This window comes from Nansenia antarctica (genome assembly GCF_963989245.1).
Source record: "Nansenia antarctica genome assembly, chromosome: 12".
Taxonomy (NCBI): domain Eukaryota; kingdom Metazoa; phylum Chordata; class Actinopteri; order Argentiniformes; family Microstomatidae; genus Nansenia; species Nansenia antarctica.
This window is the reverse complement of record NC_137682.1, coordinates 26,130,638-26,152,092: the sequence shown is the minus strand read 5'-3', so window position 1 is coordinate 26,152,092 and position 21,455 is coordinate 26,130,638. Positions and strand designations below refer to the sequence as shown.

The 21,455-nt window shown below is 42.3% G+C and overlaps 1 protein-coding gene across 1 annotated transcript; it reads left to right on the top strand.

Annotated features, from left to right (window-relative positions):
* Positions 1 to 700: 700 nt before the first annotated feature.
* On the top strand, positions 701 to 4,665 carry LOC308169035 (cilia- and flagella-associated protein 45-like; the record flags this gene model as incomplete). Its single annotated transcript, XM_080543669.1, has 12 exons — positions 701 to 721; positions 976 to 1,095; positions 1,519 to 1,662; positions 1,840 to 1,971; positions 2,329 to 2,499; positions 2,684 to 2,862; positions 2,977 to 3,106; positions 3,280 to 3,426; positions 3,555 to 3,668; positions 3,910 to 4,103; positions 4,242 to 4,466; positions 4,590 to 4,665. 12 exons carry the CDS (start codon positions 701 to 703, stop codon positions 4,663 to 4,665), a joined length of 1,653 nt encoding a protein of 550 aa, XP_080399795.1.
* Positions 4,666 to 21,455: the final 16,790 nt, after the last annotated feature.

Sequence of the window (21,455 nt, the reverse complement as noted above, 5' to 3'; positions counted from 1 at the left end):
GTAGATGTCTCAGGAGGAGCAGTCTCAGGGTATGACTTCTCAGGGTATGATTCTCTGAAAGATGCATGCCTTGTATAATTGTAACGGCGAAGATTGTATCGTTTTTCAACAACTACCGTTTCAGTGCAGATGAGGCATAGCCTACAGGTTTTGCTTTACTAAATGTTGGCCAGATGAATGCGTACTTGTCAGTCCATTCCTCATTAAAACTGCGGTTTTCCACGTGAATTTTACGCTTCAGGTTGTCTGAGAGTGACATTTTGCATGATTGATAACTGAAAATGATTACAATGTGTAATAACAAAGTGAAGCCAAAATATCTTGATCGCCCCCTGGTGGCTGGCTGCAGTATAGGTGTCAGGAGTCTGTTAACACTGATAATAAGCCATTAATAACATACATTTGGAAAGAAAGTTAAAATATTAAACAATAATATGCTAATTATGCCTAAATAAAATAAATAAATATAAGTCCGGCCCCCTACAGTTATACATGCCATCTGTAGGCTAGTAGTAATATGTCCATAATATTTGTTTTTTGTTTTGTTTTTGTTCTAGGTGGCGTGCCGCGGTAGCAGCGTGAGACACGGTTGAGACGCGCGCCTGACGCTGCTGGGGTTGACGCGTGCGTGCAGCGCAGTAGTTTCCATGGAGACGCAACAACAACAAAACACCTTCGTGCAAACGTCCCACAGCCTACAATGATACAGGCGAAGGAACTGGTACCTGCTTCATACACCGGACTGCTGTTTCATAATACTATCTCGTATTATAATAATGGTGTTCTGTTGATCTTCTGTTCAATGTTTTAATTATTATGTCATGTTGGTTGGCGAGAGAGAACAATTTGAAAGACCATGGTAGCTAACGTTTTGAATCGTGGGACACACTTCTCTGACATTCGTTGCATCATTAGTAGCTAAGTGGAGGTTTGTACATGACTCATGTCCTGTCTCATGTCCTGTCTCGCCTCCAGACACGGAGTGCCTCTGGCTCTTCATCTAAACGAGGCTTGGGCAGCTCCCATCCACGCCGCTATCGCACCCATGCCCTCACCTCCCATGTGGATGAAAGTCTCTTTGGAACCCCAAAACAGGTGAGCCACAGGTCAGGTGGGTCATGGGAGGTTAATAGCAGAGTATGAATGAATGAATGAATGAATGGACTTTATTGTCATTGCTACAGTACAGGTACCAAACAACGAAATTTAGGAGGGGTGGCTCCCCTGGTGTTAGGAAAGGAAAAAAAAAAAAAACTTTTAGAAAAAGAATAAAATCACAAGAAGGTAAGGAGCTGGTTTACATAAATAAAGGCTATGTACACAATCCACTGTACTATACTGCACAGATAGTCAACTAGGGTTGTCATATTGCACAATAGTATTTTTTCACGTTATTTAAAGTGTCACAGTTTGCAGGCTTGAAATGTACATGTTTGTGCCTCAGCACTACACCTCAAAGTAGGTGAGTATCAGAGAGATATGGTGGAAATTTATGTTGGATTTTTTTTCCCACCCAAGCTGTCAACCTGTGATGTGAAAGACTATGAGAGAAGGGGCTGCTCATTACCCAGGGTCCAGCCCTGCTCTGCTACAAGTCAGAAGGCTCAGAAACCAGAGACAGTTCGCATTATTACCATGGACCTCATCCGTGACCTGAAGCAAGTATCCAGTTACTAACATGCACTGCAATTATCTGATGAACATTAAGAAAAGCCTATCCTAAAGTATTTGACTTGGCAAAAGCAGCATTGTAGCAGTAAACATGTACAACGACTTTACCAGTGGTCAAATACAAATTCGGAACAAATTTACTGTCATTTTGCCAGGATCTCAAGTAAGGATCCACCTGGTCTGTCCATAATCTTCCGGCCGACTGAGTTTAAGCGTATTGCATTAGCATCTCAAGTTCCAACCAAGGAAGAGAGGGACGCCATGTTGGGAGCCCAGAAGAAGGAAAGGGAAGACGCCATGGTGAGGAATGTTGCTCTGTGAGGGTGTGTGTGTGTGTGTGTGTGTGTGTGTGTGTGTGTGTGTGTGTGTGTGTGTGTTTGTGTGTGTGTGTGTGTGTGTGTGTGTGTGTGTGTGTTTGTGTTTGTATCTGTGTATATGTGTGTGTGTGTGTGTGTATCTGTGTATGTTTGTGTGTTCTGTTGCTCTTCTGCGAGCAACCCTTCATACATGACACAGCTGTATGACGAACTATGTCATATATCTGCTTCAACACCTACAACACAGATCTATGATCAGCTCAGCTTACCACAGTCCTGTCCTTAACAATTAGGTGTAGGCCTAAACTGACCTAAGTTTACTATGGTTAACTCTGGCTAGGATGCTGCTGAGGAGAGGAAGGCTAATATCCGTCAGGCCGACCTGTCGCGTCAGAAGAACCAGGGTCTGAGTGAGCTGGAGGCCGAGGCCAAGGACAAGGCTCAGTACCTGTTGGAGAGAGCCAACGCCATGAGGATGGAGCAGGAGGATGAAGTCAAGAAACTCAATGAGGTAGGAAATTAACTGGTCACTCTTTCACTTGTGTGGTTCATACCTCCTTTATAATATATATATATTTTAAATTACTTAACTAACACATTCCTGCAGTATCTTACCTACTCACTGACCATACTCTCCCACCTCTGTGTAAGCGTGTGTGTCCTATTGTCCATGTGGGTACCTTTCTGTTCCTCAGCTGATCCTAGGTGCCCAATGCCACGCAGTGCGTGATGCTCAGATACTGGAGAAGCAGCAGATCCTGACTGAGCTGCAAGAGGAGGAGACGCATCTGGATGCCATGATGGAGCTGGACCGCAGGAGAGCCCTGGAGGCCCAGGACCAGATCGTCGAGCAACGCAAACATCAGAGGATCCAGTGAGGCCTCGTTATGACACACACACACAGACGCGCACACACACACACACCAGACGTCAGTCTGTCTCTACCATACAACACCTCAACTCTTTCCTCTGTTTTGTGAGTGTCCAGGGGAAAGCAGCTGATTGTGAATCAGATGCAGGAGCGTCTGGAGGACCGGATGCTGCAGGATGAGGTGAAGGAGCAGGAGGGGCAGCAGATGCTGGAGAACCTAGAGAGGATGCAGGTGGAGGAGCTGGAGGTATTTTAGTGCAGCACAGCAATTCTATAATCATTCTGGAACAAACTAGTTGAAAACTCAGAGTGGTGTGTATGGACGTAGGCTGCGTGTGGTATATGCACTGTATGTCTGTGTGTGTGTGTGTGTGTGTGTGTGTGTGGCTGACTGATCAATCTGTGGTTGTGTGGGTACAGGCTTTGGAGAGGAAGAAGGAGGAGCAGCGGAGGCTGCAACTGGAGATCCTCCGCATCAATGAGGACAGCTTGCTGGCCAAGGAACACAAGAAGGAAGAGGAGAGACTGGCTAACCTCAGAGCCATGGAGTACACCCGCAAGAAAATGGTGAGAATACAGTACAAAATGTGTGTACTGTGTGGATCAGTGCAGTACCCCCCCCCCCCCTCCAACACACACAAACCAATAGATTAGTCTTTGAGGTGGACAAAGACTCATTTCTGTATGACCTACAGGAGCGGGAGGCTGAGTATGAGGCTGAACAGACACGCATCAAGAGAGAGAAGGAGAAGGAGGTGGCCAGACTGAGAGCCCTGCAGGAGAGAGACAGAGACTTCAAAGCTGAGCAGGTTAGCATCAAGTTCACTTATTTATCCCCTTAACACACACAACCATAACAGCCATCCTGAACTCATTTTCAGCTCAAGACATTTTGCTTGCCCAGTTGCACCAAACCCTTTGTTCTATTAGCCAACACCTATTTCTTTTGTTGTGGCGACCAGGCAAACAAGTTGCTATTCTAGTATGATACCTAATTGGCTGTAGAGGACATGGAGACATTAACAGGGAGTGTTTCTATGTGACTGTCAGGATGAGCTTCGAGCCCGGAGGAACCAGGAGGCTGCAGAGAGGGAGTGGAGGAGAAAAGAGAAAGAGCAGCTCAAAAAGAAAGTAGAGGAGGAGGAGAGATTGAAGGCAGCGCGCTTGGAGCAGGTCACCCACAAAGAGCACCTCCTTTCCATTGAGGCCGGGCGAGAGAGGGCTGAATTTGAGAGGGTGTTGAGGTATGTCCGCAATGTCACACTTTCTTCGGAAGACAAACACTGCCTTTTGAGCTCGTAAGTAAATATTACACACAGTACTAACTATAGTTGTAACTATAGTTCCAAACAGTCTCTTTGCCCTGCTTCCTCTTCCACCAGAGCCCAGCAGGTGTCCATCTCTAAGGAGAAGGACAAGGAGGACAATCACAGGCAGAAGGTCCTTCGCCATGCGGACGGGATACGTCAGCAGGTGAGGGAGCGTGAGCTACAGGCCGTCACACAGCGCAGGGAGGTCTTCAAAGAGGGAGACCGTCTGGACGAAGAGGCCCGCCAGCGTCGCATACGCCTGGATGAGATCAAGGAGAAGAAGCTGAAGGAACTCAAGTTAGTGAATTGCAATAGAAAAGACAGAGCATTTACATTAAGCTTTCTACAGTGTGTAAACTACAGTAAGAGGCCATTTTCGATACGCCGAATCAATTCATGTTTACTCGTTTTTTCTTTCAGGGCTGCTGGACTTCCAGAAAAATACTGCAATGAAGTGGAGAGGAAGGTACATGCCTTACCTACTCTGGAACACTAGCATTATTAATGCAAATCCTAAACTTAAAAAAACAGGTGGGAAAAGTCCTAGATCCTACTTTTTGAAAAGAGAAACTGTCACTCTTTTTAACATTGACTAAAGCTACTAACAGTTGACTAAACAGAAAATCAATTGCACAGGCTGGAAACTAGTATAGCATAATCATTAGATCATTTCTGAATAAAGATGTCTGTATACATTGCACATTATGATTCATGAATGTTTTTGAAAAGTGTAAATGTAACTGTATGAATGTAAATGTAAATGTGTTCACCTGAACGTTCCAACTATTGATAGTACCAGATGACGAATTGTGGCTTAATATCTACTCATAATAAGTTACATTATCAAATCGTTTGTTTGTACAATTGTTGACTGTCCCTCACACTGATCCATTAAAAGTACCCAAGACCAACTGAACACAATTTTATTTAGACTATATTTATCTTTCAGCCAGGTCATAAAGGTCATGATCATAAAGAAAGTTATAATTTAACTAGTTTGATTGATTTGCTAATTAAAAGTAGTCAGTACATAGTACATGACATCAGCACACACAACTGGTGGATTTGTGAGGGGACAGATTTCTCATCTGTTATGATATTCCCTATGATGGTGATCAGAAGGTCATGAGTTAAAATCCCAACTGGACACTGAACACCACCACTAGTGTAGCCTGGGGTAACTTGGGAACGCCACTAGGGCATTTAGCCCTATTTCACTCCAGGGAGACTGTCCCTGTAATCTCTAGTAGTTGAGGATAAAACCATCTGCTAGATGGTTCAAATGTAAATGTAACAAGTATAAGTCAGTATAACCATGTCATGATGATTATATTTTGTTCAATCGTGATTCTGTTATGATCAGTATTATACTCATTTAGGATGTTATGTAGTAATGGTACAAATGAGTCAGCCAGTCACTATGGTGTCAGTTATATCCATCTCCTGGGCCCTGTTGTTCAAAACCTTTAATCTGGATCAGATCGAGCTAGCTGATTTCCCCTATACGGCTCGAAATCAACCAAATAGACCCTATATATATCCTAAATGATCCTGGATAGCAAAACAGAATCAGGATCATTCTGATCCAGATGAAACGTTTTGAACAACTGGGCCCTGGGTTCTATCTGTTGGTAGGTACTTAGGTGCAAGGCCACTTCTTTAAAGTATTCAAGTTGGGCCCGAGGGATTTCCCTGCACTCTAACAGATTAGGACTCTACGCAATTGAAAGCATTGAGAGAATACATCAAGGTAAATACAGGCTTTTATTTCAGACCATTCTTGACAAAGAACTGTATTATGTACTGAGATCTAATTATTCATAATAACCATCTAAATATCTAACCTACAGGAGTGTTACTGACCTGATCAAGTTGACATTGGGAAACCAAACCACTGTCTCCTCATCTCATTTACTATTTGTTCTCAGTGCCAATCACACTAAACCCAACGGGTACGTTTCTCTAAAGCATCACAGCACTAAGACTCTCAAGTCCATTGTGGGCAAATGGTTAACGGTGATTTTAGTGCTAGGAGGCTTTCAGTAAATTCAAGACAGGACAGTGGAGGTCTCCACTTTTTAAATGTATCATTTGGTCTGTCCACACAAACTTATGGTGACCTAGAAACACCACAATACCTGACACAGACCTCAGCACAAGAAGGGTGGTGAGTAAATACACATACAGGTCCCTAGGAGTCAGCCTTGGTCCCCTTGCACATACACAGACTCACACACAAGCACTGTACACGGTACAACAGAAGGTCACCTAGAACACACAGAGCCAACACAGGAGGACTAACATCTACTGGATTGACTAGAGAGCCAATATAGCTGAGGGGGGATTAAAATTCTTATTTAGATCATTAGATCTCACACATACAGTCTGTATGCATTTAAAACTCCATAAAGCTACACGCATGTGCAGAATATACTATCATTACTTAGTGTTGCTATCTATAGCCATTGGGTGGCAATATATGTTCAAATTTTATATGTAACCTTTTCCAGAATATACAATAATGAAATGCATTATACAGACAGACAAAAGACAATGTAAGCTGTTCACATGTTCAGTACATCAAAATTAAGAGATTTCTATATTAGTTTCTTCTCACAACAGAGTGCAAATCAGTTGCTTCTCCGCCTATTTCCAAGGTCAGTTACTTCATTCTGAAGTCCACTTAATTACATAACAAAAAACATAAAAAGAAATACATCATTACACACAAAAACCTTCATTCTAGTGATGTAAGTAGTCATAAATATGGAATGTGGAAAACAAAACAAAAACATGTGATCAAATTTATTTTAAAACAATACAAATAAAAAGTCCTTCATTACAGTTTTATAATGGAGAATATAATAAAAAATAATTTAATGAGCGCATGTTTGAATCCCCTGTTGTGAGTAGAAAGACCATGGGAGCTGGTGAGGAACACAAGGAGAAACAGAGGTGACTGGGGGGGGGGGGGGGTGGGTTCACATGCCATAGCCAAAGCCAGGCTGGGGGGGCTGGCTGTAGCCGGCCGGTGCTGTGTATCCGCCGTAGCCATAGGGTTGCTGGGGGGGCACAGCCACGTTGGTGCCCGAAGTGAGCATGAGTTGGGGCGTGCCTGAAACACAAGCACAGAGGATACACACGTGACCATATGCCCCAAGAAAATAACAGACAGAAAATAACAGAATAACAGACCATGTGGCCCAAGAAAATAACAGATCCAATAAACATAGCATACAGCTCCTACCATAAACAATAAACATAGCATACAGCTCCTACCATAAACAATAAACATAGCGTACAGCTCCTACCATAAACGATGGGCTGAGACTCTGTGGCCTGTTCCTCCTGTTTCCTCAGGGACTCGGAGGCATCAAGCTTGTCCACCTGTAAGAGGCAGAGAGGTGAGCATGTAGGACTCTGACACAGCCAGCAGGGGGAGCTCTGATGAGCAAGGCTGAGTCGCCATTATAACTGACCTCTGGGTTATTTCACTGGCTGACGGATGGGACCATTCCTGATAGGCAGAGATGAATAAATCAAGATTAAAATAGGCTGTCCGAGACGGGCCTTGCTACTAGGTGGGAGGGCTTTCTAGGCAGGAGCTACGACTATAGTAGGTGCTATTGGCTATACTACAGTAGTACCAGTAGTACCAAGCTTGAATGACCATGACAGTCCAAGTGTAGGGAGTGTGACTTTGGATTAGACTAAGCAGACATAGAAACACAGCGTACAACAATGGTCCCACCATCCAGCCACCAGATGTATCTTTTTTTTCAGGTGTTTGAACTGTATGTAGAGAACCAAACCCATTTAAACATGAACATGCTTCAGCTTTAGTCAATTAAATATGATTTAATATAATAATATTACAATAGATTAAAAAACATATCACAATACTACAGCTTCAGAAACGTACCCTATCATAAACTATTACAGAAATACACAATCAACTAGAAACTACAATCAAGAGAACAGGCTACAGGGATAAATTGATCATATTTACAATTATACAATTATAGAGGGAGAACGGTAAGGGTTCTAGGACGGAGCCCTAGGGGACCCCAGTGATGAGGGTCGATGGAGAGGACTGTGATCCTGTCCACATCACCTGGTGATAGCGATCGATGGGATACCATTCTGTAGCTATGGAGAGCAGAGAGGTCAAGAATTGGTTTCCTGATAAGAGACTTGACTCTGGCTGTCTTAAAGGCAGCTGGGACAGATCCTGTGGAAGGAGAGGAATTTATTTGGGTGGTAAGGAACAGAAGAAGGTCTTTGGAAATGGATTGAGAAAAGGGGGAGGGGATAGGATCGAGAGGGCAGGTTTTTGCCCTCTTGGATGTGACCAGTTTTAGAATATCATCAGGGGAGAGGGAGGAAAGAGATGATAAATCAGAGACTGAGTGTAGTGCAGTGGGTTTGGGAAGGATGGTAGCAGTTTTTGGCAAGAGGTAGAGAGAAAGAGCTGCTGTCATCAACCTTCTTTTCAAAGTAGTGACAAAGTTATCTGCAGACAGGCAGGAGGGAGGAGAGCGAGGTGGTGGAGTGAGGAAAATGTGGAAAACACTTTCCTTGGCTTTGCATTTTGGAATGGTAAGACTTTGCAGACTCCAAAGTAAAATGCATAGGCTAGAATCAATACTAGAAATTGACAGCTTTCTTATGCCTGCAGAAATTATGTGAGGGAATACACCTGATTAACCAAAAACTCCTGTCAAGCCAATGTTCCAGTACTTTTGATGCCCTGAAATAGGGGGTCGACGTATAACGGTTGTAATTTCTAAACCAATCAGAAAAATGTGTATTTGATTTCATTTTCTGTTGGAGTATAGAGCAAAGCAAAGACACTGGATGTGTGTGAGTGTATGTATGTATACATGCGTGCATGCGTGAGTGCATATGTGGAAACGTTTGTGTTAATGTCCCCAAAAAATGCAAGAGGGACTTAAATCAACCTTCCGATCCTTTTTCAAGGGAACACAGAAGAGCAGTACAGCTTCTGAATATTCAGTAAATGTGTGTCACTTCTATCATCAAAGGGTATACATATACTGTATGTGGCTCGTCAGGCATATCAGGGAGAAAATTCCTTCCATCCATGATGAGCAACCCGACATCATTTTGATGGATCCACATTTCTTCCTGTCTCCCTGTAAGCTTTCTGTTCTGGCTGAGTAGACTCGGTAGATCAGGGATTAAAAGGTTCTGGAGCATGGTGTAGGTAGGCATTACTATTCAGAGTCAGACATGTCTTCAGAGTCTGGAGGTTTTTTACAAATCAGTTACGCCAACCTTAAAAATAACTTGGTCCTAGAGGATGTGCTAACATGTGTATTTTTGTTATTGTCAAACAACTTGTTCTGTGTAAAGAGTTTGTGTACTTGAGAGTGTGTGTGTGTGTGTGTGTGTGTGTGTGTGTGTGTGTGTGTGTGTGTGTGTGTGTGTGTGTGTGTGTGTGTGTGTGTGTGTGCTTGCGCGTGTGCATATGTGCGTGTGTGGTGGGGAGACCAATATTTTTTGCTCTCTGGGGAAATAATAAGTTAATACTCAGGGTCAGACTAACAGGCTGAGTTACCCTCTCACCCATTACTTTATTTTCATTTCAACCATCAACCCTACTTGCCCCTCACCAGGCACGTTGTTGGCTGCAGCCCCAAATGTTTTCAGAACAGCCCAGGGACCGGTTCCACTACCCGCGATTAACTCTGATCCAGGCGATTAACTCTGATCCAGGTTTAAATAAGCTTGCGGTCGGTTCCATCAATGTAGCTCAAATAATTCGCTGCTTGGTTTCTATGCAACCAATCCTTCTGAGTAATTCTGGTCCCGAGCAGACTTACAGGCTGGTTTAGGTAATGCGTGCGTCAAAAAAGGCTCACAGGCGGAAACTACATCCCGAACGACAGTTCCTCAAGTGTCTTTTAGGAAATATGAATTCCCACTTCACACGAGATAGATAGATAGTTTGACTGTGTGATAGATAGATCATTTTATATTTTGAAAGTGTGATCGATCGATAGATAGTTTGATTGTGTGATAGATAACATGATATTTTGAAAGTGTGATAGATAGATAGATCGATATATAAATTAATTAAAACGTGTAAAAAATAAAATAGGTATGTCTATCAACTTGCATTGCTGTCATTAGAGCGGTGTGGCTGGCGCAGGGGTTAAGGCAGCCAGCTAGAGTTCCAAAGGCTGCGGGTTCGGCACTTGATTTAACTTAACGTATTTTTTTTTACATTTAACCGAAGCCTTCATGCAAATCGATTCACTATATATATATATATATATATATATATATATGTCTAAGTTAATCATCTATCAGTAATCATAAGAAAAAATAATCTATGCCAAATCCAGGGTCCAGTTAGAAGAACATCATTTACTCAGAAAGGCTTCAAACACAATTGTAATCGTGTCAGTTCTTGTAAATTAGCCTGTACCATCATTTTATAGCCTATATACTTTTTTAGATGAGATTTTTGATTAGATTCAGACAACGAAATGCAATAAAAAGTGTGTCTGAAGAGGGATTTGAACCACCGTCTTAAAATGACAAACAAATACCATGGCAGCGGTCAATACCACTAGGCCATCATGACAATATGATGGTGTGTAGCCTGCTGCTGATATCACCACAGTAGTAAATATTCATTTATTAAAATATGAACATATAACAATAACTGGGGCTAGTATGACCTACGCATTTAATCGGTCAGCAATTTCTTGCCAAACCATTTCCCTCGCCTTGTTAATTGCGGCAGTATTACACTATTTTACATCTTATTTGTCGTCTTCATAAAGATCAATCTTCATTTCGACAGTTTGACTCTTCGGGGCTCTTTATGTCTGCGTGCACGCGCCCATATCGAGGATTTCTAAGCCGGTGTTCTGTGAACACTCATGACACAAGCCTGATCCTCGTTCGAAGAATCACCTGAGGCTTGAATTCCAATCCCGAGTTGCCCGATCGCAGGATTTATTTTTTTCGCCGATATACTAATCAACGTTAGTGGAACGGCCCCCAGATCTCCAGGGCTTTTTTTTTTTTACAAAAATACATAAATAAAAATAAGAATAATAAGAATAACAATAACAACAACAATAATAATAATAATAATAATAATAATGATAATAATAATAATAAAAAAGGCCTGGATCTATTCATCTCTAATTCCGATCATATCATGCATCAAAGCCCTCGAAAATATTATTGATCAAAAATAGTACATTTTTGGGACACTTCGGGGACTTAGGCTGTGTTTGGAATAGCATACTAGCATACTACTCATAGTAGATATGACGTAGATTTTGTATGTAGTGCGTTCACACTGTACAGTATGCGAGATTTGAGTATGCGAGAAATGTAGTATGCGAGCAATCATTTCCGGGATAATTGAAGTCTGTTACGATGGACACTTTTGGCATACTGCTTCCCCAAAATGCATTTCGCGTCCAGGGTTGCAGGGTTGCGTCCAGGGTTGCCAGATGGGGCGGGTTACCGCCGAATGGGCTACTTGATTTTGAGGTTATAGCTTATAGAAAGTTTAGGCTGTAAATTGTCAATCCCATCTGGCAACCCTATGCGCTTTCAGCCTCGCCAAACTGCGTCATACACACTTGTCATACAGCTGTTGATTACATTGTCCGATAGCCTGGGAACCGAAAGCTTGCAATAAACATCATTTTTTGCACATATTTGAGTGTGCAGATGCTGCTTTTTTGCACTCTATTTGATACTCTTCAGTTGCAGCACCCCAGCTAAGTCTGATCACGGATGAGCGGTGGTATTTTCACTATACTGGGAATTAACATGGTGAAATGCATTCTTAGACCAGGCTACGTCGTCATGATTACAAATATGCCACTTGAAATTCAAGTTAATGAAAGTTTATTTGTGTCTTACACACATGTTCGCCTAGAACCCAATCACGAATGATCCCAGTATTGTCGCTTCAGACGGACAAGTTGGTTGTATTGTGCTTGCTGCAACACAAATATGTTATTGCTCATATATATTTATTTTAATCATGTTCTTTTACCAACTGCTAAGACAACAAAATAGTAAACTAGTTACTTGAGCTAGCTAAAGATATTGCCCCCCCAAATCATTTTACAACTTGTTTTTAATTATGTTACGATGTTTCTGTCGAACTCCGTAAGTGAAGGTATGTAATGCAGGGTGCGTTCGTAAAATCGCTCTAAGAGCGCCGGAGCGCACACTGGGTGCAACGTCATAAAGGGACCAGGTAATTTGATTGGACAAGAGGCATTCCATGAGTGCTGATCAGATTTCCAGGGCGAATTTACGAACGCAGCTAGCGAACAGAAGACGCAAAAAATCGTCAGATCAGATATATAAACAGGTTATTTTGGGAATATATGTGGTTACTTTCTCGCCTGAAAACATATAAAAACTTCATAAAATGACATGTTAACACTTGTAAAGCCAAAATTTCAGCTTTTAGCTAATGGAGGTTTAAAATGGAGGTTTTAATTCGCCGCTCCCGGCGAAATGCATTCTGGGAGGCAGTATGCATACTGTGTAAACGGTCGGCTGGTTTTCACATACTTATTATGAATTTAGAAGGCAGTATGCAGTATATACTCATTGAGTATGCTAGTATGCTAGTATACCATTCCGAACACAGCCCATGTGTGTCTGTGCGTGTCATTCAAACAGCAGATCTACTTCAGACATGCTAATTGACACATGTAGGTGGTGGGCCGAACGCGTTTATCGCGAAGTTTATCTTTTTCCATCTACTGAGTAAACGATCTCTTACATACGATATTAAGTAATTATCTTTAGTCTATAACAATTTGTTGGCAGCTGTATTTATGTCGGAGATTTTCACAAACTTGTTTTTTAATCGTCTGTCTGCTCAGGGACATCGCTGGTCGCTCTAGTTGATAAACCAATCAGAATTCGAGTACGGCTTCATTAGGACCCCGAAATGTAAACACTGGCTGTTAACCCTAGCAACTGACTGGATGTTAACCCTAGCAACCACGGGAAAATAACGAGATGTCATGAATTATGGAGTGTTGTATGCATTTAACAAACCGAACGGACAATATTATAGCATTTTCAGATGCAAGTTGGACCAAATGTGTACATTGTTCTCTACAGTGGGTGAATCTTCACACTGCAGAAAGCCAAATTGCAGAAAGGGCTGTAAAAAAAATATAACCTAGTAGACAGTTACATTCCAGATGTGCCAGCTACGGTAATATTGGCTACCATAGACAATGCTATATAATAATAATAATAATAATAATAATAATAACTTTATTTGTATAGCGCTTTTCCTGCAAACGTTGCAGCTCAAAGTGCTTTAATCATTATATAATCTTAATTTAATTATTTTGTAACTTAAAGGCAATATTAAAAAGATGGGTTTTTAGTCTTGACTTGAACATATTTGCTGAGGTTGCATCTCTAATGTATATGCAGTATGCCAACATACGAAACATTGAAAGAGCCCACAAGAGAAGGGAAAAATCAGTAGGCCTACAGGAGGCTGCAGGTTTTTATAGCAATATAAGTTATTTATAAGAACAAGATGATATAAACAAGCTAAGATATGACATGAACATTATTAACAATATGATATAAACAAGCTAAGATATGACATGAACAAGATATGAACAAGGCATCAATGGGTCAGGGTCAGCCCTGCCAGGTCAGGTCCAGAAGATGTGCAGTGCAGTCCAGGGCTGAGCATCTGGGGTTACCTTGGTAAACAGATTAGGAGAGTTTTAAATAAACTAGGCTATAACTTTGGAAGCTTTACTACTTTTACTATTGTTGTGGGAACAGTGAGGAAGATAGACATAGGGGAAATGCTGGTCTATAGTCTGGGACCCTTTCCTGCAGCAATTGCGAACATAGATGGCTCTCTTGTGAAAACAAAGCCAAATTAATGCACTTTCTAGAAGGATCAGTAAATCCACCAGCCACCGTAGAAATCCCTGATGGCTCAACCTGGGTGTGGGATGCAATGGCACTAGTACAGGCTATGAAACCCCAAGATACATTTGGAAGATTTGCCAACAGTGCACTAATGTACCTGATCAATGCAGCCAAAGTGAGTAAATCTAAAGTGGTGCATTTTGTCCCTGACACCTACAAAACACTGAGTATAAAGAATGCAGAACGAGGTCGACGAGCAACAAAAGGATGTCAGTTGATTGATTGATTGATTGATTGATTGATTATACTTTATTGTCCCCGAGGGGAAACTTGTCTTGGGCATGGTACTTTCATGCTTCAAGTGCAACAGAGACGATACATACAACATACAGTAGGCAAAGTAAACAACAGGACAGCAACAAACATTGAGTGACATTGGCAGCAGTTTCCACCTGGACATGGCATCATTTGGTATAAATATATATTGCACATAACCCTTCAAGTGGTGTTTTCGAATATTGCACATTGCGCAGTTGACAACAATATATTCAGCTGACCAGAAGACTTTGGTCCAAGTTCTTGGCTTGTGGCCAAAACAAAGAAAACCTACAACAGTTTCTTTTTGAGACATGGTCCAAGTCCAGTAAAAACCAAATTCAAGACATCACTTTGATTGTTGGACATGGGTCTGAGTGTCATGTGATCAGAGTCAACAGCAGTGGCACAGAACTTGAGGTTTTACCACTGCTCACACTGTTCTCAATACAGGAGGAGGCAGACACCCTGCTGTTGCTTCACTGTGAACATGCCTCACAGTATAGCTTACATGTTGTGATCAGCAGTCCTGACACAGATGTGTTTGTACTGGCTATCGCTTTCTGTAAGGAAATAGGAGCAAACCTGTACTTCCACACAGGGAAAGGGACAAACAAACACCATACACGTACAGAGAATACACAGCCATCTTGGTGATGAAGTCTCTGATGCGCTCATTGGATTTCACTGTTTCACCGGCTGTGATACAGTGAGTGCACTGCACGGCAATGGAAAAGTGAAGGCCGTAAAAACACTCCTGTCCAACAAAGAGCATTGTGCTACTTTCCAAAAGTTGGGAACAGCTTTTCAACTGCCAACAGAGCTTTATGAGGAAATTGAGGCATTTACATGCGACCTCTACGACCACAAAGGCTGTAGGGATGTACATTTAGCTAGGTGTCAAATGTTTAAGAGTGGGAAGTGCAATGACCGAAGTCTACCACTAAATAAGGATGCCTTGCACAAACATAGTCAGCGGGCAAACTACCAGGCAGCCATATACAGGAGGTCCCTTAAGAGCCAGCCAGACATCCCTCCGCCAATGAGCCATGGCTGGAAGATAGAGGGAGATTTCTTTGAGATTGACTGGATGTCCCTTCCCCCAGCCCCAGTCGCAGTTTTAGAGCTTGTATACTGCTCCTGCAAAAAAAACAAAATGTGTGAAAGGGAATGCACATGCAAATCTAACAACCTACCATGTACAGACATGTGTCTGTGTTTGCACTGCGAAAACACACTAGTGTTATAAATGTTCTCTAACACTTGAATCTTTGTCTAGTCTCGTCAATTATAGGCAAGGCAAGTGAAGATACACTTAGTCTTGGGTTTTGTCTTACCAGCTCACCTCGTAAAAGTGAGACGATTGACAATATCAAAAACATGCTTGCACACACATATAACATACTCACACACAAGTTAATGTTACTGGTCCCAATTTGGCACAATTATTATTGACATAATTGAGAATAGACATAGTTGACATTGGTAACTTAGCTATTGTACCCTTTAAAGTTAGATAACTAGCTTGTTAATTAATTAGCTTCACAATCGCGGGTGACGATAGGTCGGATTTTTCACTAAAATAGCATATTAGAACATGTTTGTATTGACACAACATGACATGGACTTGTTCATTAATATGTGATATAAATTAGTATGACATGCACATCTTACCTGAAACATTACTTGACAGTAAAGTTATCCGAAACAACTCAGTCTTCTCGTCTTTACAGATAATACTTTGTTTACGTCTAGTTCCGTATTTTGAAGGAATACCATTGGCAGACGTCAAGTCAGGTGATGCTTTAACGGGTTTTGATTGGTTAGCGGCATAGTAGCCCCAAGCATTCTCCTTATTAACTTATGGATCGTAAGTTTACTTTTCATAAAACGTCGATCGAAAATCGGCTGCCAACAGACGGAAACATGTTCCAAAAAAAACTATTTAGCTTATATGAAAAAATCAACTAGTCCGTAGTTGTAGATCGATCATTTCACAAACGAAAGCAGATAGACAGCTTCGGCCCACCGCCTAATGTGCATTTTCTGTGAACGCGCAAGAGAGAGCAGAGCGGTTAGTTGGCATCTGTTGGTAGCTAGCTATGGACATTACAACTTTTTCCCGAAAAAATCCTAAAGGCTATGAGGCACAGGCGAGACAAGAGGTGGTGGAGGAAGAATGAGTACCTAAGAGTTCCACTGCTACTGTACAAGCTCAGGTTGGTGAAGAAAATTAGCTTCAGCTAGCTAGCTCTAGCTTTTGTATAATCTGATATTGGTTGGTGTGTTAAAAAATTGGTCATGTCTATGTATAAAATAAGTTGATAAATAATGTGTTTATGATCCAATCATTACATAAAAGGGTTAGGGTGTGGTGCCTTCTCTTATTTTTTCTCAGGGTTTTACTCCTGCTGCTGAAAATAGAAAACAAAGTTGAATGAGAACCTAGATTGCACTCATTTTGTTTATTTACATTTTATGTTGTGAACGCCTATGCGCCGTGTCTTACATATTCCCCCCCTCGCGCCGAAACGTGGGCTGGGCCACGAAACGTGGGCAGTTGCATACTGCCCACACACAACCAATGTGTCTCACTAACACGTACACACACACACAGTGACAAAGTCCCGGCGTCACTGCTGTTTTTGAAGCTACCTACAAGAACCCGAGCACATCACTCACCCATAAACTGACAGTAATTGCAGTTTTTTCCCCCTGTGTTTTAAATCTGACAGTGGCCGTGGCCACCATCACATCGCATTTACAGCAGCCAAGGAGACATGAGGCCCTGGGAATGCCTGGCTGGGACTGACGAATGCTTTAACTGGATCCCTGCTGCCTCACTATGTCTCTGTGTGTGTGTCTGTTTGTCTGTGTGTGTGTGTGTGTGTGTGTGTGTGTGTGTGTGTGTGCATGTGTGTGTGTGCATGCGCCTCATGTTAGCCTTTTTTTTGTCTCCCCTTAGAGAGAGTGGCAGAATGTGTCAAGAGGGTTTCAGAGGGAATGTCGCTTGGTATCTGCATCTACTCCTAATCCTACTGCCATGAAAGGGGGATTTAAAACGGAATACAGGCAAGAAAGAGAGAGTGAGAGAGAAAGAGGGAAAGATACATCTCCTTATGCCTATACATTTGACTGTCCATCTGAAGGAGTGACTTGTTTCATGGCAGGTGAACTAATACAAATAATCAACATTCCCCTTTCATCAGTTGTCCCTGAAACCCTGAAAACTGATTATCAAGCCCTTACTAAAAAAGAACGGCCTAGACCCATTTGTACTGAACAACTACAGACCCATATCAAACCTTTCCTGTACACGAAAGATAATTGGAATAGTTGCCCACGGACAACTTAGCAATTATTTGTCCCTAAATGATCTGATGACTGTTAGGCTGCCGCAGGTCGAAGTGACACCATTCCCATGTTTTGCTCACATGTGGGATATGTCACATGTAGGTGTAAGCAGGATATGTAACATGTAGGTGTAAGCAGGATATGTCACATGTAGGTGTAAGCAGGATATGTCACATGTAGGTGTAAGCAGTAAAACAGCACAGTGAATCTGACATTCTCAGATCCGATTCAGGCCTCATGCTCAAGCCTCTTTATCTTCAAACTAAAAAACAGGTCCGAAATCTAGACTCTGATCTAAACTTCAACAGCCATATAAACTTGATAATTAAATCAGCCTACTATCACCTGAAACACATAACAAGAATGAGAGGTTTCATGTCTGAACAAGACCTTGAAAAACTCATCCATGCATTTGTTTAGTAGACTTGATTATTGTAATGGTCTACTAACAGGCCTATCTAAAGGAGTTGTTCGTAAATTGCAGCTCATCCAAAATTCCGCTGCTAGGGTTCTAACAAAAACGAAAAAGCTTGAACACATTACACCAATCCTGAGATCCCTAAACTGGCTATATCCTTGTTTTTAAGTCTTTCAGCAGCAGCACAGCCCACAAGGGCCACAAACTACCAGCCATTCAGCTCCTCTACTCTGAGAGGTGAAAGAGGAAGGCTGGGAAGATCATCAGGGACCCCAGCCACCCCAACCACACCCTGTTCTCTCTGCTACTTTCTGGTACAGTTTCTACCCAGAGGAGGAGGAACGGCTCGCAAGATACCGGCGCTACTGACTCTACCTGCCTGCAACGCTGCGCGCCACGCTCTCGTTCTCCGTTTGTTTGTTTTCTCCTGTCTAGTCTTTGTGTGGTTTCATGTTTGTCAGACATCTCCTAAACATCAGTGATGGGCAAACTCTCTTTGAGATTCGAGCCCAAATAAAGAACGGCCATGAAATTGGAGATCGAGCAGTGAGATCCTACCAACAGCAGCTGGTGAAAGAGGGAACATGTCGGCAACCATTCAAAATGTTCTTTTATTCTGAAAAATAAATTTCAACATTGTTGAAAATCAATGACGCACTTGCTAGTTAACCCAAAATATTAATGAGTAATCCCCACTTATCTATGTGTCATTGATTTTTGAACAACGTTGAAATGTATTCATATTTTTCATCTTTAGTTGCTGTGTAGCATCTCTCATTGTTTGCAGTTGGAACATTTAGGGCCCTATTATGCACTTCCTAACTTGCCGTCTTAAGTCTTAATTAAGACGCACCGCCAGGTTAAGACCTACCGCCACCCTTATTATGCGCTTCATACGCGCTACTGCTATTATGCAGGTGTCGATAGGCGCCCACACATAAGACGTAATACTCCCGTGCATATATTACTCATTGTGGGAGTGTTCATATGTTAATGAAGTGCACTAGGCGCCGCTGCTATTATGCGATCTGACTTTGCTCCTAGCGCTAAGAAGTGGTTTGAAAAGTTCTTAAGTTTAGACTTCATGCACGTTTTGAAACACGAGCGCGCCTCCGCGGTTTGCGCATGCATGTGGGCACACATGAACACACACGTGGCTCCACGGCAAGACGTCAATTACGGTCACAGTATAAATGCTTTATTTCAGAAGGGAGAGGCCAGCGCTGTACAGTATGTTGCCTCCGCATACTGTGCACATACAGTACGAGCATGCCGTGCGTAATATAATGACATCAACATCTGTCATTCCTGCAGTCTTCCAGCGACCCCTCTGTAACACTTCTCAACTCACAAGCGGAGGTATTGCCGTGTTTATTCAGAAAATAATCATGCACGAGCTTGTTACTTTCTTCTGCAGAGAAGCGCGCTGACCTCCTTCTTAGGACTTCCATAATAGCATAGCGCTAATGACTCAACGCAGCCGGTTCTTAAAGGGAATGGCACCTGGCACGCTGATTGGGTTGATTGAGAAGACGCCCAAAACACACCCATGACTAATTTCTTTGCTTAGCGCCGGGTTTTAGGCGCCCACTACCGCACGCATAATAGCAAAGTGGCCTTGACCACGCCTCCACGTCTTAAGTTTAGATCTACCGCCTCGTCTTATTGCTTAAGACTTATGAAGTGCATAATAGGGCCCTTAAACTTCCACTGTTGGATGTTCAAACTTTGAACACATCTGGCCCTATTATGCACTTCTTAACTTGCCGTCCAAGGAGACATGAGGCCCTGGGAATGCCTGGCTGGGACTGACGAATGCTTTAACTGGATGCTAGTTAACCCAAAATATTAATGAGTAATCCCCACTTATCTATGTGTCATTGATTTTTGAACAACGTTGAAATGTGTTCATATTTTTCATCTTTAGTTGCTGTGTAGCATCTCTCATTGTTTGCAGTTGGAACATTTAGGGCCCTATTATGCACTTCCTAACTTGCCGTCTTAAGTCTTAATTAAGACGCACCGCCAGGTTAAGACCTACCGCCACCCTTATTATGCGCTTCATACGCGCTACTGCTATTATGCAGGTGTCGATAGGCGCCCACACATAAGACGTAATACTCCCGTGCATATATTACTCATTGTGGGAGTGTTCATATGTTAATGAAGTGCACTAGGCGCCGCTGCTATTATGCGATCTGACTTTGCTCCTAGCGCTAAGAAGTGGTTTGAAAAGTTCTTAAGTTTAGACTTCATGCACGTTTTGAAACACGAGCGCGCCTCCGCGGTTTGCGCATGCATGTGGGCATTAAGTCTTAATTAAGACGCACCGCCAGGTTAAGAGGGCCCATCATGTCTTTACAAGGGAACAACTGCATGTGTGGGGAATTTGTCTAAAGGTAACATTGTGAACTCATGTCACAGGTTTTCCCTGAGACCTTTAACTCCACCCAACACAGATAAAGATCTCTCTGCACCCCACTCCACACAGATGACCAGGACAGGTGGTTATACAAATATGTATTTATTATTGCTGACTTGAAAAAGAAAGAAAAGAAAAACAACATGTACAGGGTCTCCCATACCCTCCCCAACCACAGTTCCTAATGGGGGCAGAGGGACTTCCCTTCCTATGGGGATGGCTGGGAAGGGTAGTCACACAACACAACACTGTGAATACACTGCAATCTAGTGCTGCAGTGAGAGGGGTGAGGGGTGTAACTCTGGTGCTCTTGTTTTCGCTCTAGCTCCACTCTCCTTAAGTGAGTGAGGTGCTACATTGACAGACAGTCCTCCACTGAGAGGTTATGGCACATAGTCACATTTCCAACATGTGGTTGTTCCACTTGAATGTCTATTCATGGAACATGATGGCCGTTGAGATATTTAGCATCATAGCAACTCATCTCTGATTCTTGAGGGTGCCAATCTGAATTATCATCAGCATTAATGGCATGATTGGTTAGGACTAACCTTACTACCTGTGAGTGGTAAATACAGATTATGTTTTTAGTTGAAAAGATGTGGTAGGCTTTCTTACTCCTTATTTGAAAATGTCTGGGTCTGCATCTTCGAGCGTATGCGAGTCCTCTCACTGTCCCATAATGTGTAATGCAGCACGAACTGGATAGATTGCTATTCACCTGTTGGCCTCTTAGAAGTCAATATTTTTAAAAGGATGGTCAATTCGAAGTTAATGCTGTTTAGAATATGCCACATTTGAATGCAATGCATTTAAAATAAATGCCCCCTTTGAAGTCAATACTTGTCCC